This window comes from Taeniopygia guttata, chromosome 19 (genome assembly GCF_048771995.1).
Source record: "Taeniopygia guttata chromosome 19, bTaeGut7.mat, whole genome shotgun sequence".
Lineage (NCBI taxonomy): Eukaryota > Metazoa > Chordata > Aves > Passeriformes > Estrildidae > Taeniopygia > Taeniopygia guttata.
Genome location: NC_133044.1, coordinates 10,915,532 through 10,932,088, shown reverse-complemented (window position 1 = coordinate 10,932,088; position 16,557 = coordinate 10,915,532). Strand labels below are relative to the sequence as shown.

At 58.4% G+C, this 16,557-nt stretch overlaps 1 protein-coding gene across 6 annotated transcripts in view; it reads right to left on the bottom strand.

The window, feature by feature from the left end:
- Positions 1-1,205: 1,205 nt before the first annotated feature.
- Positions 1,206-16,557, bottom strand: part of HIP1 (huntingtin interacting protein 1) — a 44,216-nt gene continuing 28,864 nt past the window's right edge. For 3 of the 6 annotated variants that reach the window (XM_072916833.1, XM_072916835.1, XM_072916830.1), the window contains exons 2-31: positions 16,420-16,483; positions 15,761-15,903; positions 15,199-15,255; positions 14,673-14,753; positions 13,946-14,022; positions 13,728-13,789; positions 12,367-12,507; positions 11,930-11,987; positions 11,028-11,103; positions 10,399-10,530; positions 9,713-9,810; positions 9,485-9,557; positions 8,975-9,158; positions 8,791-8,879; positions 8,584-8,700; positions 8,394-8,495; positions 7,173-7,367; positions 6,938-7,085; positions 6,760-6,846; positions 6,520-6,654; positions 6,023-6,159; positions 5,806-5,916; positions 5,630-5,688; positions 5,427-5,520; positions 4,990-5,090; positions 4,772-4,877; positions 4,520-4,647; positions 4,016-4,073; positions 3,385-3,496; positions 2,945-3,084 (exon numbers count right to left, since the gene is read on the bottom strand). In XM_072916833.1, the coding sequence (XP_072772934.1) occupies positions 3,074-3,084; positions 3,385-3,496; positions 4,016-4,073; positions 4,520-4,647; positions 4,772-4,877; positions 4,990-5,090; positions 5,427-5,520; positions 5,630-5,688; positions 5,806-5,916; positions 6,023-6,159; positions 6,520-6,654; positions 6,760-6,846; positions 6,938-7,085; positions 7,173-7,367; positions 8,394-8,495; positions 8,584-8,700; positions 8,791-8,879; positions 8,975-9,158; positions 9,485-9,557; positions 9,713-9,810; positions 10,399-10,530; positions 11,028-11,103; positions 11,930-11,987; positions 12,367-12,507; positions 13,728-13,789; positions 13,946-14,022; positions 14,673-14,753; positions 15,199-15,255; positions 15,761-15,903; positions 16,420-16,483 (3,036 nt within the window). In that variant the 3' untranslated portion in view covers positions 2,945-3,073. Of the gene's footprint in view, positions 3,085-3,384; positions 3,497-4,015; positions 4,078-4,519; positions 4,648-4,771; positions 4,878-4,989; positions 5,091-5,426; positions 5,521-5,629; positions 5,689-5,805; positions 5,917-6,022; positions 6,160-6,519; positions 6,655-6,759; positions 6,847-6,937; positions 7,086-7,172; positions 7,368-8,393; positions 8,496-8,583; positions 8,701-8,790; positions 8,880-8,974; positions 9,159-9,484; positions 9,558-9,712; positions 9,811-10,398; positions 10,531-11,027; positions 11,104-11,929; positions 11,988-12,366; positions 12,508-13,727; positions 13,790-13,945; positions 14,023-14,672; positions 14,754-15,198; positions 15,256-15,760; positions 15,904-16,419; positions 16,484-16,557 lie in introns of all 6 variants that reach the window. The other 3 variants (XM_072916834.1, XM_072916832.1, XM_072916831.1) reach the window with 2 other exon arrangements.

The window sequence follows — 16,557 nt, the reverse complement described above, 5'->3', positions numbered from 1 at the left end:
GGGACAGCCGGGCCCCCCCGAGCACGGCCGGCCCTGCCTCCGCGGGCTGCCGCCTGCTCTGCGCCGCCGGGCGGGGCTGTTTCCGGCCCCGACCCGTCCCCACAGCCGTGACCCCGAATGACACGCCTGTCCTCCCCTCTAGTTCCCCGGCCAGGGTCTCCCCCCGGCTCCGTCATCCATCTCCCTTGCCCCGGGCCATGTGCCCCCTGTTCCCACCGGGACTTTCGGGCTTGCCCCACCACCATCCTTTTCCCACCACGTCTCCACCCAGCTTCCAACTTCCCCATCTCCAATCCACAGGCCTCTTTACCATCCCAATTCCATGTCCTCCCACTCCGGGTTCCTGTGTTCCCGTCTTGTCTCTAACAACCCCCCTACATCATTCCATGACAGCCGCTGTGTCCCTCCCCCCATTCTGTTCCCTACAGTCCCCCTGTACCATTCCAGCCTCTGTGTCTCGCTGTCCCAGTCCCTGCATGTCCTCACAGGTCCCAAATCCTGACCCCGTATCTGACTTCGTACCCCACGTGCAGGATCCCGGGGACACAGTCCCACTGCTCCCCGGTCACCACCAGTCCAGCTTGCCCCCTCGTCCCAGCTGCAGGGTGCCATTGCCACCATCCTGCTCGGAGGCAACTGGCAACTGTGGGAAATTCTCTCTTGCTGGCTGAGCCCTTGGGTTCCTCAGGAGACATGGCTATCCCTGGGGCTATCCCACCTTACTGCCAGTCAGCTGTCTGCTGGAGGGCAGGGAGCATGGCAGGCAGGGACAACAGCAGGGAAAATGACAGGGACAGTGGCTGCTGTCACAGGGCTTTCTGCACCCCAGGGGTCCAGGTGGCCCTGGCAAGGCTGGAAGACTCTAGGTGCTGCCCAGGGTGGGTCAACCATGCTTAGGAGGGGACATTCCCCTAAGATCCCTGTCTGTGGACTCTATGGGCCACACCCAGCTCTGCCGGGGTGACAGGACGATCTGCATGGCCTCCCCACTGCAGCATCATCCTCCCAGGAAGGGAGGACAAAGCCACCTGTGCTCCGCAGGGCTGGGCTGGGACCACATCCTGGTGCTCTCACAGCAAAAAGAAGTGACATGCAGGCTGGCTGTGGAGACACGCAGGTGTGGGACAGTGGGGGCAAAGGCTGGAGTCCTCACCAGAACAATACCCAGGTCACCAAGTGATTTTGAGGGCCACTGAGCACACTGATGAGGGCAGAGCCCACAACCCCCTTGAGACACAGGTCCCCTGTGTCCCCCTCAAGCTGCGGGGCTGGGCTGAAGGCTTTATTGAAAAATTCAAAACAAACAACATGGTCATTATCACACACTGAAAACCCAAATCAATTTGCCCTGCAGTGGGGGGGCACCCCTACCGTCCCTGTCACCAGCTGCCATCACTGGAGACACTGCAGGGACCCTCCGCCCACGGCTGGCTGAGATACAAAAGGGACAAGTGGATTAGGCCGAGAGCAGTGCAGCTGTCCCCAAGCCCCCACTGCCACTGTGACCCCCATGGTGCTCCCCAGCCCCAAGGCCTGAGGTAGTTGGGTGTGCAGGCAAGACTCCCCCAGAAATAGCGGGGAGGGTTTTGGGGCTGTGTGTGTCCTGCAGGGATAGGATGGTTGGTATTGCGTCCAAGGAGAGCCAGCACGGGTTGGAGACAGGGAAGCAGGCCCAGGTGCCTGCAGCGGGCTGGCGCACAGAGCAGGCGGTCCAGAGGCAGGGCTGGACACGGGAACAGCAGGTCCCTGCACGCGGCATGGCTGCCTGGAGGGGTGGCAGGTCCCACTGCTCCAGGTGCCAGCTGGGTGCTGACAGCACCTTGCTGGGAAAGCACACAGTGACAGCCCAGCCTCTTCCCAAAGAGAGAAAGACCAAATCCCATCCTCAGCACCCCAGGTGGAGGGAGACTGGCCCCAGCGGGGTCACCAGCAGGACTGTGGGGGATGGGGACATTGCTGCATGGTCTGACATCACTGTCTCCACTGCAGCGAGATGAGCTGGGGGGCCTGGAGGTAGCTGATGCCCCCTGCCCTGAGTCCCCTGCTCAAGGCACAAAGGTTCCCTGGCTGGTGCCAGCTCCATGGCCACCCCTGCCCACAGCCACGCTGGCCCTGGTCCCCCTGCACCCAAGAGGGTGGGAATGACACCAGAGTGGCACCAAAGTGAGCAGGGACAGGGAGCTGCTTACTCTGACTTTGGGGTGCTCCGTTTTTGGGGCACCCTGGCTTCCCCCCAGACCTTCTGTGCTGCTGCCCTAGAGTCACCCCCTGTCCCCAGGAGCTGGTGGGTTGTGGTGGCACTGTGATGGCCCAAACCCACACGCAGCACCTTGCGGAGGATTTATTGCTGGCATGAACACAGTGAACTGTCAGGGCAGAGCAGCCCAACTCAGGGGGCGCTTGGGAGGCATCTTTAGGACCGGAATAAGGGACAGCTCATGGCAGCATCCCTCCTGCTGCTGCACTTTTCCTAGCTGTTCCTAATACTCTGTCACTGGCCAGGGTATCCCATGGGAACACCACCTCTCAGCCTGCAGCGGCCAAAGGCACTCGGTGTCCCCGACGAGGTGGAGCACACTTAGCACCAAGCCCAGCAGCACCCCAAAGGCTGTCCCCCACCCAGTGGCACTCCTGGGGCCTTCAGCATGCTCATTCCCAGGGCGGGGGTATGTTCACGTCGGGCCAGGGGCTGGATTAAGGCTGGAAAAGCAGCGAGAGGCAAGAGAAGCCCAACCACTCTCACTCAGCCAGAGAAGGCTCTAGGAGTTCCCAGAATCTGTGCAAAAACAAAACTAAAGGGTTAAAGACCCCCGTGTAGACACCTCCCCCCACCCCCAGCAGCTCTAATGAATACAGGTGCGGTTTGCGCCCTCGCCCCGGCCCTGGGGTCTTGCTGGCGGCTCAGCTCTGTTGCTGGAGGCAGCTCCTGGGGGGACACAGGGGATGTGTGCTTCAGGGGGGCTTCTGCACCACTTCCTTGGGATTCTTCTCAACAGACTGCACCAAGTAGGGTCCCAGGGGTGTCCCCCACAGGGTTCCAGGTGTCCCCTGTGGTCTACTTCTACCACTGGTGCTAATCTGCAGCTGTAAGTGGGAAGACAGGGTCAGGGGGGTGCGCTGCCCCTCTGCCCCATCCCTCTGGGACCACAAGGCTGCTCTAGTAGCACCTGAGCCCTCTGCCTGGGGATGGTGTAGATCCCACATGTTGGGGTTTTTCCCGTGGAGAGACCCCATAGATTTGCCCATGTGTGCCAACTATCCTCAGGCTTGTGCCAGCAGCAGCAAAACCTTCTCACTGCCATGGATGGCAGGCAGGGCTCCTCCACCCTGCCCCACATTTTCCAGGAGCAGCTGCCCAGCTGGAGCAGGGCTGGCACCACTCACCGTCCTCCTCCCAGCCCTCGGCCACACCGGCCAGCTCGTAGTGCTTCTTGCGCAGCTCCCCCAGCTTCTGCCGTTCCTTCTGCAGCTGGTTCTCCAGCTCCAGCACCCGCACCTGGAGACGTGGCCCAGGATATGCCCACCCCGGCACAGAGCTGGGCCAAGCACTCCCCTTTCACCTGTTATGCCCCCAACATCGAGCCCAAAGACCCACAGAGATGCATCCCACGAGTGCTCCAATGATGAGTGGACCTGGATAGGGGATGGAGCTCAGGTGGGCACTGCTTGTGCAGACAGGTGAAGGCACAATGATCCATGTGGGCTTCACAGGTAGGGGAATTCCCCAGAGCTGCCCCATGTCAGGCAGAGGTGGGTGCTGTGGGTAGCACATGGGGGGCAGGGATGGCCATGGGTTGCTATGTCATGATGGGAACAGCATCAGGGAGGGATCAAGGACCAAGTGGATGTGACTCCTGGACAAACCCATCTTGTTACCTTCACACCTTGGGCTTTGCCTTTGCTTGTGCTACCTGGGAGCAGCTGGGCATGGTGACCCCAAATTTGATGCCCCACCCCAGGCAGCCCAAGAGAGAACTCGACGGGGTGTGTTTCTCAAAATGTGTGAATCTCCTACCTGCGAGTCCATCTCCTGTCGCTTGATCTGGGTGAGTGTCATGCTGGAGAAGTCCATGCTATCTGTGGAGAAACACACCACCAGCCCCCCTCAAGCTCTGCTCCCCCAGTCACACCCCCCAGCAGTTCCCATGCTGCTGGCAGGGTCTGGCACCATGGGATATGCAGGGAAGTGAGGGGCAGCCATGGGCAGAGACCACAGGGGCACAGCCAACCAAGAGTGGTGAGTGCCAAGAGGAGAGGTTTTGGGGCAGGTTTGTGCTCCAAGCATTAGGACCAGAAAAAACAGCCTCAAGTTGTACCACAAAAGTTTTAGGTTGGAAAGAAAGGAAAATTTGGCAGAGGCTGCCCAGCATGGTGGAGTCACAATTCCTGGAGGGATTTAAAAACCATGTAGATGTGGCACTTGGGGATGTGGTTAATGGTGGGGGAACAGTTAATTGTCTTAGAGAACTTTTCCAACCTTAAGTGATTACATGATTCTAAGATCCCTGCAGTCCAATACTTGCCTTTCTCCTCCACTTGAGACTTCCCAGCCTTGGTGGAGGCCACCACGCTGGCCGTGGCCTGGGTGACGCCCCGGGAGGCTTGCTGGAGCTTGCAGAGGTTGGCGCTGTCTTTGTCTGCCTTCACCTGACAGGAGTGAGGAGGGGGTCACACCCTGCCAGGCGAGCAGACCAGCCCCGGGATTTGGGGTGACCACATGGTGCCCCAGCATCACCCTAAAGCATGGGAAGGGGAGCAGCCTTGCTCCTACCTTGGAAGCTGCCACCAGCTGAGCGGTGCTGGCCGCGATCTCCCGGGAGCAGACCATCAGCTCCTCGAATGTCCCCTTGCCTTGCACTACCAGGTCAGCAGCGTCACTGCGGGACAGCAGAGAGGAGCTGGAGCATCATCCTGCCGCCCCTGTCCCCTCCCTGTGATGATGGCAGGACTCTGCCATCCTCTCCCTGTTCTGGTGACAGGGTCACTTACACCATGACAGTGGCACCCCAGCCCACTGCCTTAGAGGCAGAGATGAGACCCTCGGTCCAGCGTGAATTCTTGGCATAGAACTCCTTGGGGGATGCTGCACCCTGCCATTGGTAAAGGCACAATTAGTTACTGAGCACCCCCAAATCCCTGCTCTAGGGGGGGAAAGGAGGAAGTTACGGTGTCATTCAGGATGTGTGTGGGAGGTGGGGACACACTGAATTTGGGGGTTGTGGGGTCCTCTGTGTGGGAAGGGAGATCAGGACCACCATGACACCACAGGAACCATAACCAGGGTGATCCCCTGGAGTCAGCAAGGAGCTCCTGGCAGCTGGTGGGGAAGTCCCAGAGGGACAACGGTTGGACCAGCCTGTCCCAAAGTGTGGGATGACCTCCAGCTGGACAAGCACCCCCTTGCTGCCACCCCTGTTCCAGCTCACCCGTCCACTCTCCACGATCTCTCTCTGGAGATCCTTGGAGGCCAGGACCAGGACACGGATGGCCTGCATGAGGCCTGTGCAGGAGCCCAGAATCCTGTGAGACAAACACTACTGAGTCCCCTCTGTGGAGCAGCAGCCCTGCCTGCAGCATCTGTCCCCATCCTGCCTGCCTGGCTCTGTCCAGTGCTCCGATCACCACTCACCTCTCGTTAACTTCCAGTTTGACCCCAGTGTCACCAGCCCGTGACTTGCTCAGCATCTCCTGGTTGAGGGGAGAAAGGCTGTACTGAGCCCCATGTGTGTCTCTGGCCTCTACAGTGGTCCCACAGGCCCCCAGCATCGTGCCTGTGGGCACCTCTCTGCTCGTGGTGACCCTCACCTCAATACGAGCAGACGCTGTTTCGATCGCCGTGGCTGTTGCTGCCATCTCCTTGTCCACCAGGTCACCCAGCTCCTCCTGCTTGACGTCCAGACCTCTGGGACGCAGCTCCTGGGGATAGGATGGGATGAAAGGGACCGTCCAGGAGCACTACAGTCCCTCTGGTGGTGCCTGCCATGGCTTGATCCCATCCCACTAGCCCTCCTGGGCCACCCACCTCCCCAATAGCGCTGATCTGGCCCAGGCAGGCTGTCACCAGGCTGCAGTCAGCAGTTGCCACCATCCCTGGGTCTCGCAGGGCGCTGAGGTAGCTCACAGTCTCACTGCCACACTGCTTGCACAGCTCCAGCAGACCTGTGTGGGCAGCATGGGGGGTTAAGGGGCCACATGTGGGGAAGAGATTTCTGGTTCCTACCCTCCACAGCACCCTGCCTGTGCTGGCCTCTGCCTGCCCTGGTTTCTGCCCATTTCAGCACCCTACTTGCCCCAGCATCCTGCCCACCTTATCCCAGCATCCTGCCATGACCCCTGCACACCCTGGCCTCCACTCACCTCAGCAGCCTCTTTGCCCTGGTGCCTTCCCACTCCGACATCTGCTCACCCCAGCCCCTGCTCACCGAGTCCCCTGCCCAGCCCAGCCCTTGCCTACCCTGACCCCTACCCACCCCAAGCCATGCTCACCCTGATCCCCTGCCCATTCTGACCCCTGCTCACCCAACCCTGGCCCGGGGCAGCACTCACGGTCAGCAGGTTCCACGGGGGCCACGTGGGAGGTCGCACTGCCCTGCAGGAGGGTGCTACTGACCAGATGGGCGAAGAGTGCCAGACAGGGCAGCAGGGAGCCCACGGCTGTGGCAGGACAGGGGGCACAGCCTCAGCCCCCACTGCGCTGCCCACCCGCCCTGTGTGCCAGGGCTGTTCCTGTGCCCAGTGCCCGGGGCTGCCACCTCTCACCTGCGCCATCTGCAAGGTACTTGCTGTGTGCGTCCTGCAGCTGATCCGCGCACTCAGAGGCTGCCAGTGCCTGGGACAGGAGGCAATCTGCAGGCAGACAGCAGGCAGGGCTCAGCCGGGACCATAGGGAGGTGGCAGGCTGTGAGAACACCACATTTGGGAGCAGCAGGGGCATCACCTGCTGAGCCGGTGCAGCTGATATGAGCAGGATCCTCCATGCGAGCCAGGGCATCCTGCACCATGCGCTCAGCCTCATGCGTGGTGCCCTGCAGCAGGGACAGCTGCTCCTCGGCCAGGCGCTGCTGCAGCACCCGCTCTGTGCTCTCCTGCTGGGCCAGAGCCAGCTCAGAGCCCCTGCTGAGCCTGCACCCTCTGGTCTGGCCAGAATGGGGAAGGCAGGACCCTCATGGTACCTTGTCTCTCAGCTGGGTCCGCAGCATCTCCAGCTCTGTCCTGCTGCTCTCCTGCTCACGGCTGAATGTGTCCCGTAGCTGCTGCAGCTCAGCCTGCAGAGCTGCCATCTTGTCCCAGTGCTGCTCTGCTGCTTGGTTCAGCCTGGCCCTCTCCTGCTCCAGGCTGGCAATCCTAGTGTTTTGCTCCGCTCCTGCCTGGGGGGGTGTTACATTGCGACACAAAATAACTCACAGAAGCAGGTTTGATGTAAAAGGAAAGAAAACTCAAAAAAGAACACTTTATTTTCTGACTCTACTGTATACACAATAGTAAAAATGACATTGGATTGGAGGGTGAAAGTGCCACCTCTCCAACCACACTGGTCAAACCAACAGTCCATCAATTCTCTCTATTCACAAAGAAAAATGCAAAACAATCATTATTTATATGCACATGCGTGAGAAAACTCAGTTAAAATATGTAACTATCAGAAGGCATAGAAACTTTCAGAAGAACTTTAAAACTCTCAAAAGAACAGGGATACAGGGGGGCATGGAACAGCAGTTGGGGCTGTGCTGAGGGTGAACCCTCCAGTTTGGGGACCCATTCTTTATCCAGCCTTGGGCCACTCCAACTGTCCCTGCTGGGTGCACCATGGCCTGCACAAGCACAGCTCCCCACACTGAGCAGCACTGATAGTCTTATCTGGTGACAGGTGAGGCTCCTGGCTTTTCCACTGTTATCAGTCAAAAGGCATTTTTATCACAACTGCCACCATCCTGATAGAGGAGTGGATGTAGGGTGCTGCCTCTGCCCCATCCCCATCCTGTTGCTGAGTCTGCCCATCTCATAGATGGGTGACTGCAATTTCCTGCCAGCTTCTGCTTCCTACAAGCCCAGGCACCCCTGCTGTCTTCCACAGCTCTGTGGGCGTGGGTTACCCTCTGGCACATCTTGCAGTGTGATGCCACACCACTACCTGGGCTTACAGCAGGCAGAGCTACCGACTGACCCTGTTCTTCCAGGCATTTTTATCCCACCACCCCTGCTGCTAGAATCCATTGCTCCACATACTACCACACTCAGGAGCGTGAAGCTCCCCTGTGTCACATCAAACCCACTCAGATGTGGCAAAGACGATGAGCTAGTTTTGAGGCCAGTGGTGGGTATCACCTCTCAAATGGTTAAGGCCTGGCTACCCAGCCCAAAGGGGTGCTAGGGGCCCCATCATGTGCTCTCACCTGTGTGCTGGACTCCAGTGTGCCCTGGAGGACCTGCAACTCCTGTCTGCTGGCTGCCAGCTCCCGCTTCAGTGTCTCCAGCACCTCTGCCTGCTCCTGAGACTGCAGCAAGGAGAGAGGTTGGCAGCACTGGTGTCCCATGGGGAGCCCCAGCTCATCCCTGGTGTGTCACCCCCCCATCCCTACTCACCTTCCTCTGTGCTTGCTCGCTCACACGCTGGAAGGAGTCCTCCAGCTCCTTCTTCTCCCGCTCCACATCCCCCTGGGCCTGCCTGGCCACTGTAATCTGCTTGGTCGCCTCTGCGTTCTGGCGACATCAGGGAATGAGCTGAGCAGTCCCTGGTATCAGAGGGCACAGCTGGGAGAGGGGATGCTGGGCGGGGTCTGGGGAGCCCACCTTGCGCAGCAGGTCAGCGTGGTTCTGCACCAGCTCGCTGTATTTCTCCTTCAGTTTGCTGTACCGCTGCTCATTGGCCTGTGCCCGTCCTGCCGTGCACGCAGGGACACGGAGCTGAGCACCTGAGACCCCCTCACCCGGGGCTCACCCCCACCCCACGCCTGTGCTGGCATTCCCTGCTCACTCTCAATTTCAGTCAGGCTGCGCTGAGCCTTCTCCGTATCCTCACGCTGCTTCTTCAGCTCCTCCAGCTCTGCACGCAGGAACTCACTCTCGTCCTGTGCCTGCTGCTTCAGGTGCTGCTGCTCAGCTAGCTCAGCCTCCAGCTCGCTGGCACGGCCCCGCAGCTGCACTGCACCCCGTGCGCTCTGCAGGGATGAGTGGGGGCTGATGGTGCTGTTCAGTGCTTGCCAGGACCACTCAGTGCCCACTGGTACCATCCAGTGCCTACCAGTACTGTCCAGCAGCCCCCCCACGGGTATCACCCTGCCAGCCCCCAAGTGCAGCTGGGCAAAGCACAAGGATGCTGGACAGTGGGCCTGAGCCCACCCCCCGACACCCCCTGTATGGGGGAAGGCACTGGGAAGAGGGCAGGAGAGAGATGAGGTCACTATCTTGTCCACCCAGAGACATAGTCACCAGCCTACCCAACATTCCCAGTGGGTCTCATCCTGCCCACCTGGCTGTCACCCACCTCAGCCTTGAAGTTCTCCAGCTCCTCCTTCAAGGCTGTGATCTCCCCATAAAGCTGCTCAATTAGCCGGTCCCTGGGAAGGAGAGACATGGGATACGCTCTCAGTGCCACGGGGACACAGCCTGGGAGGGGAGGTGTCCCCTGTGTCACCATGGCTGCAATGCCATTCCAGGCAGGGAGCTCCTATTACCATCTTGGCCATTCTGCAGCATTGCTAGGATTGCTTACTTGTCATCCTTGTTCATCCCGTTCTGGCTGTTAAAGTTGAAGGGGTCGCAGCTGAAGGAGCTGCCAAAGATGTCATCAAACTTGTTATCAAACAGGCTCTGTGGGAAAAGCAGGACAGACCTAGAGCGACCCCAGTACCACTTGGGAGCCCTTGTCCCTCTATGTCACCAGTGGCACTGCCAAGCCAGCCTACGAGCTGCCTGGACACCAGGGCTGGTTCCCCCCACTCCCAGGACACTGAATGTGATGAACTTGATGATCCTGGTGCATCTGTGGTCCATCCCCACCTAACTCCTGGAGGGAGAAGATCCCCAAAGCCACGTCACTGCATTCTCCTCCCCCTCCCAATTCAATGCCTGAGGACAACCCTTGGCAGAGAGGAGGATGAAGACCTAAAAGATCTCCATGATAATGTTGGAAGACAAACCCCTCGCCTGTCACTGGAGGGCACCACACCACTGAGCAGCACTGGGAGAATTCAGGCTAGCTCAGCCCCAGCAGCACCCAGACAGGACACCCAGCATCCAGATGGGATAAGCAGCACCCAGATGGGACATCCAGCACCGACCCATCTCTCTCCAGTGACACTCCCCAGCTCCCGAGGCCATCCTCACTGTCTCAGCCCTCATGGCAGCATGGATTTAGAGAAATAACCCTGGCTCAGAGCCAGAGAGCCCCTTCCTCACCTGTGAGGCTGCGTCCATCTCCACCAGGTCTGTGATGGGCTCGCTGTCGGGCGAGGACGCCTCGGCGGGGATCACCACCACAGGGCTGATGTGCTCTGACAGCGCGGAGGCACGCAGGAAATTGGGAGGGTTCTGGGGAGGGAGTGGAGCAGGGCTAAGGTGGAAGGACTGGCACTGCTGCTGGACTCAAGGCACGGTTGGCTGAAATTCTGCCCTGGAGCCAAGCTGGCCATGCCTTGACCCATGAGAATGGAGCCAGGACCCACAGGGATGGAGTCAGGATGAGGAAGAACAGAATCAGAACCCATGAGGATGGAACCATGAGGAAGGACCCATAGGGATGGAACCAGGACCCACAGGGATGGAACCAGGACCCAGAGGGTTGGATCTCAGCAAGAGCTATGGATCAGTGAAAGAGGGGATCCCAGCTTCCAGTCAGAGGGCAGCTACATCCAGTTGGATGACACAAAGTGAGGGATAAAAGAATCCTCAAGGCCCAGGAGCCCCATGCTGCCACCAGACCTAAGAAGCTGGGCAAGGCACCAAGAGGCTTTTTTGGGCCTTTTGCCAGTGCCCCCATGATGCCCCTGGGCCCAGGAACAGGGAACACGGCGACTGCAGGGTCTCACCTCTGGCAGCTGTGGGATCTGAATCAGCCGCTTGAAGTACTGGAGGTTGCTGGAGCGGTAGAAAAGGTCCTTGAGCCTGCAAGGAGCAAGGAATGGTTAGGGATGGTTCTTGTTCAACCTGGACAACCCCTTGCCTGGCTCCAGGGGTTGTCACCTGGCCACCATACTGCTCTGGAGGGGAATGTGTTTTGTGCTGCAAACCAACTCAGGGCAGGTCCTGGAAGTCCTCCTACTGCTGGAGGGTTTATCTCATAAATCCCAGGCCTGATGGGCAGGGAGAAGGACCTGAAACTTGATCAACCTGGTCTAGTGGAAGGTGTCCCTGCCCATGGCAGGGGTTGTACCTGATGAGCTTCAAAAGTGCCTTCCAACCTAAACCAATTCTTGCCTACCCAAAGTTTTCAGGAGCAGGGGAGCTTCCTGCCTGGAGCCAACACCCTCACCCTCAGTTCTTGCAGGAGCATCCTCCCCAGAAGCAGGGTATCTCCCTCCAGGTCTTAAAGTTTTGGGGAGGAGAGACCCCAGCCACACCACTCCTAGCTCCCATCTCTCCCAGTCACCTGAGCATCCCAGTCAGGATCTTGGCACTGTTGATCCCTGTCCCAAGGTTAGTCTGTGTGTGGTCAGAACAAAGTCAGAACTGATATCTGCTCTTTGAGTTTGTGACCTCGAATCAAGCTGTCTCTCAGCAACATGACATCCTCCTCTGGCACCATGACATTCCCTCCCTGCTCTCGGTGGCCAGTTTTTGTTTTGGTTACTCTAAATCATCATGTACCAGAGACCACAGCACGTCCCTGCTCACTGATTCTTGATCTCAGTGCCTTGGGAGCACTCCCAGAGCACCAGTGCTGGGCAAAGCAGCAAGAGGCTTTTTTGTGCCCAGTGCTCTGGGCACCTACTTTCGGAACTGCTCCAGGAAGCGATCCCGGTGGCCCTGCAGTGTGTCTGCTGGCAGACCTGGAGGAAGCAGAAAGTAGAAATATCAGCGAGTGTCTTCATGGATCAGGGAACAACCTATCAGCACAGCCACGTGGAAACAGGTCTTTCCCAGAGATGGCCATCCTTCTCTGGGGTCCATGAATACACCATGCAGTGTCCCGCTGTAGGAGAGGACCATACCCCACACTCCTCAGGGCAGGGAGAAGTGTGGGCTGGTGGCTGCCATAATTCCAGATCCTGAAGGATATAGGTTTTGCCATCATGACTCCCTTCACCCCCCAAAAGGGGTGGGGGAAGAGGTGGTGGTAAACAGCCCAGGCTGAGCAGGGTGGTGGACCCAGTACCTCACTGTGTGTCCCTCCACCCCGTCAAAGGCAGTGATGCTGGGTACACTCACAGGAGTGGAGCTTGAAGAGCAGCTTAACAGTGTAGTCATAGAGGTGGCTGCAGTCCAGGATCACCTGGATGAGCGGGGCCAGCCGGCACTGACCTGCTGCTGTCACTGACACCGAGCGCGACATGTCCAGAGAGCTGAACACTGCGGGGAAGGAGCACAGGATCAGAGCTGGCAGCAGCATACAAGGGTGCCACACTGTGTCCACCAAACCCACAGATGTCATCCAGAGCAAGACACCCACTCGCCCTTAGGGACACAGCCTGCCACCCTGCAGCTGTTTGTGAGCTCACTGGGAGGCAAATTCCCACCCAGGTCTCCCACCCAGGCCTGGGAACACTCCAGCCTGGAACCATAGGCCTCCAGCTGGGACTGAGCCCTAGCCATGTCCCTGGACAGAGCTGACACTGACCCCTGTGCTCTGCCTGTCACTGTTGTCCCACTGGCCACTGGAGTGTGCTGGGTGTGCCAGATGGAAGATGCTCCAAAACCAGCTTAGAGCAGCTGAAGACCATCTCATTCCAACACCTTCCACCAGACCAAGGTGTTCCAAACTCTATCCAACTTGGCCTTGAACTCTTCCAGGGATGGGGCAGCCACAGCTTCCCTGGACAACCTGTGCCAGGGTCTCACCACCCTCACAGCCAATAATTTCTTCCCAATTTCCCACCTAACCCTGCCCTCTGGCAGTGGGAAGCCATTCCCCCTTGTCCTGTCACTCCATCCCTTGTCTAAAGTCCCTTTCCGGTGCTCTTGGAGCCCCTTTACGCACTGGAAGGAGCTCTAAGGTGTTCTAGACCCTTCTGTTCTCCAGCTGAACACCCCCAGCTCTACCAGCCTGTCTCCACAGCAGAAGGGCTCCCGCCCTCAGAGCATCTCTGTGGCTTTCTCTGGACTTGCTCCAGTAGCCCCATGTCCTTCCTCTGCTGGGACACCAGGGCTGAAGGCAGCTCTGCAGGTGGGGTCTTACCTAAGTGGGGCAGAAGGGCAGAATCACCCCCTCACCGGCTGCCCATGCTGGGGGATCAGCCCAGGGCATGGGGAGTTTTGGAGCACACATGGCTGAGCATGTTGAACTCCTCATCCTCCAGCATCCCCAAGTCCTTCCTGGCAGGGCTGCTCTCCATCCCTTCATCCTTCAGCCTGGATTGATACCAGAGCTTGCCCTGACCCAGGTGCAGCACCTTCTACTTTGCCTTGCTGAACCATAATTCAGGTGTAGTGCCCCTAGAAGAGCTGAGCTGTGGTGGCCTCAGCCAACATCCCCTGTCAGAGCCTCATCCAGCTCAGATCAGCCCCACAAAGGGGCTGGACTCCAGCAGATCTCTCACTCCACCGTGCCTCAGAGTAATGCAGACCTTTACCTGTCTGGAAGAGGTTCAGCTCACACTCCAGGTAGTCAAACATCTCCACCGTCAGCTGAAAACTAGGAAACAGGGTTGAGGATGGTTGGGGACTGTCCTCAAGGACACCCATGAGGAAGGGTCCTTTCCCTGCTTGGTCATGCTGCCAGTGGGGTTGGGCAGATCGTGCCAACCACCTGCACCCACTCCCTCCAGACCTCTCCCCACCCTGCACTCACAAGTTATTGACATCATTCTCCCCAGCCTCATCAAGCTGCCGGTCAGACATCTGCAGATTTCCAGGGAATCGGGGATTCTGTGGGGAAAACAGGAGTCGGGAAAGAGTTCCAGAAGATCTCCTGGTCTGGCCACAGCTGTGGTCCCGCAGCCTCACAGTCAGCTCTTGGATGAGCCAAGGGAGTGATGTGGGGGACAAGGGAGGTAGCACAGGGTCTCTGAACCTTGGGTGACCACAGCATCACTAATCCACAGCATCTGTTCTCTTCCCAGCAAGAAAAGCTGATTTTTCCTGGGCTGAGAAACCTGCCTAGCAGGGAAGAGATAGGGCTGCCAGCAGAGAGCTGGACAGGATGGAGTGATATCTGCCCCAGGGGGTACACCTGCGCTGGCCTTTTGGGGAAGGTCACATCACACTTCCAAAACAGGGTGATGGGCACAGAAAACACCTCTTTCCAGCAGTTTTCCCATCTAGGATAGCTGGGGGAGAATGGGGTGTGTGTGTCTCCTACTACTTGTAATCCACCAACTCCCAGTCCAGCCCAAGGAGCTCTGGGCCACTAGAAATCCTGCCACCCTCAAAGCACTGGTCCTTGGGCCATTTTTGATGGCCACTGGCAGCTTTGGGAATATTTCACGGAGGCAGCAAGATGGCCATGCTGTCACCTTGCTGTCACCCCAGTGCCCACCCCTTGCTACAGCCCTGGGGACAGGGACGGGGAGGCCTACCTTGGTGTGAAATTCCATCTTGGTTCTCAGCAGTTTGAGGTAGATGCTGCAGAGCTGACCATAGCCCTCACTCAGGTGGCCCTGTGGGGACCCCAAAAAGCTGTTGAAGTCCAGGGCAGGCTGTGGAAAAGCTTTTTTCTGCTGCAGAATGATTGACCCCTCCTTTATCTCCCCAAAACCACAGCCAAACCCTCCTCAATGGCACCTGGATGCAGACTGGCTTGTACTGAAGGGATTTGGTCAGAACTTCTCATCACCTCCTCTGCATGTTTCAATGCTTCATTTGACTGTCAGGGTTGAGTTTTTACTGGGTTTTGCCATAAAATGGAAGGAGGCATCTGATTTTGGTGGCAGGGAACACAGAATGCAACTGAAACCTAGCCCAGGTAGGTGATACCAGCCACAGATCAGCCATGACTGTGCTCTGCTTCCTGGGAGAGGGAACATCCCAAACTTACACCCTCCCCAGCCTGGCCACAGCAACCCCAGGGTGTCCCCACCACGGCTGGCAGGGTTGGTCACTTACCCACATCCTGCTCATGTCACTCAGCTCGTTCTTGTATCGCATGGAGTCTTTCAGGACCTGCAGAAATGATGGTGACAATCAGTAGGCAGAGCATCAGCACACAGCGCTCCATACTTGAAACCAGGAATTGGGTGACAAATGGGAGGTCTTGATGCATTCCCAACCCTGCATGACTGCGCTTCCCCAAGGAGGATCCTTGCTGAGGGCTCTTGCACACATTGCAGGCACTGAGCAGTTTCCTCTGGCACCGGCACTGCCGATGGCACTGGGGTTTGAGGCACATGGAGTTTTGGGCTCTGGCACCCAGGATTGACCTGCAGGAGGGCACTGACCCTTTGGGAGAGCTCCAGCACTGATGTCCACATAGGATTGACCCCCAGGAGGACACCAACCCTCCAGCAGGGCTCCAGATCCAGGACTGACCCCTGGGAGGCCAATGACCCTATGGGAGGACTCCAGTCCCCACCCCAGGACTGACCCCCCACCCTCCAGCATCTCCCCTCACCCGGTGCAGCCCTGCAGGGGAAAGGATCTGGCCCTCAGCTGAGCTTTGGGCACTCACATTGGAATGTCCATCCCGGAGGAGCTTGTGGAAGACGTGGCAGAACTTCCAGCAGAGCACGGCGTTGCCGGACAGCGGCAGCCGGTTCACCACTGACCAAAAGGTCTGGGCTCCCTTCTCATGGTGTGTGCCCAGGATGCACGGTGCCGGCGGTCAAGGAAGCACTCCTCTGCTCTTTGGTGATGGAGAATGGCCACCCAAAGACAGCTACACCCAGAGTGGTCAGGCCACCACAGGGAGCTAATGATGCCTAGTCCAGGCATATGCTGTCCCCAAAGAGGCACGAGCCACCCTCTCCCCACCAACCCTGTTCTGGGAGCACCATGGCACATGCAAGGCTGGGGCTGTGCCTCAGCTGAGCCTTCCCAGGTGCCTGGCTGGGATGCTGGGGATCCACTTTTGGTAGCAGTGTCCCTGCCTGCTGTGGCCACCTTCCCTTCCTGCCCTCTCCTGGGATGCACCAGCCTGGGCACCTACCAACATTCAAAGGCTGTGACAGCAGTAGCAGGAACCCCGTGCCATGCTGGAAAGATATCCAATGGTGCTAATAGCCCCCAGACTCCCCAGCACCCTGGGCACCTTGCCTCACACACCCTCTTGATGCCGCCCCAGCCCCGCTCCCACAGTCCTTGTCCCATGGCCAGCTTTGAGAAGGATATTCCTGGCATGTTTCTCCTTGACAGCCACTTCCTGTGCATTAATGGCCTTATTGATGCTGACGGTCTGCAAGAGAGAAGTGATGGGGGGGTGAGATGGGAAAGGTTGAGGCTCCCTCATGGTCCCCCCCTTGCTCACTG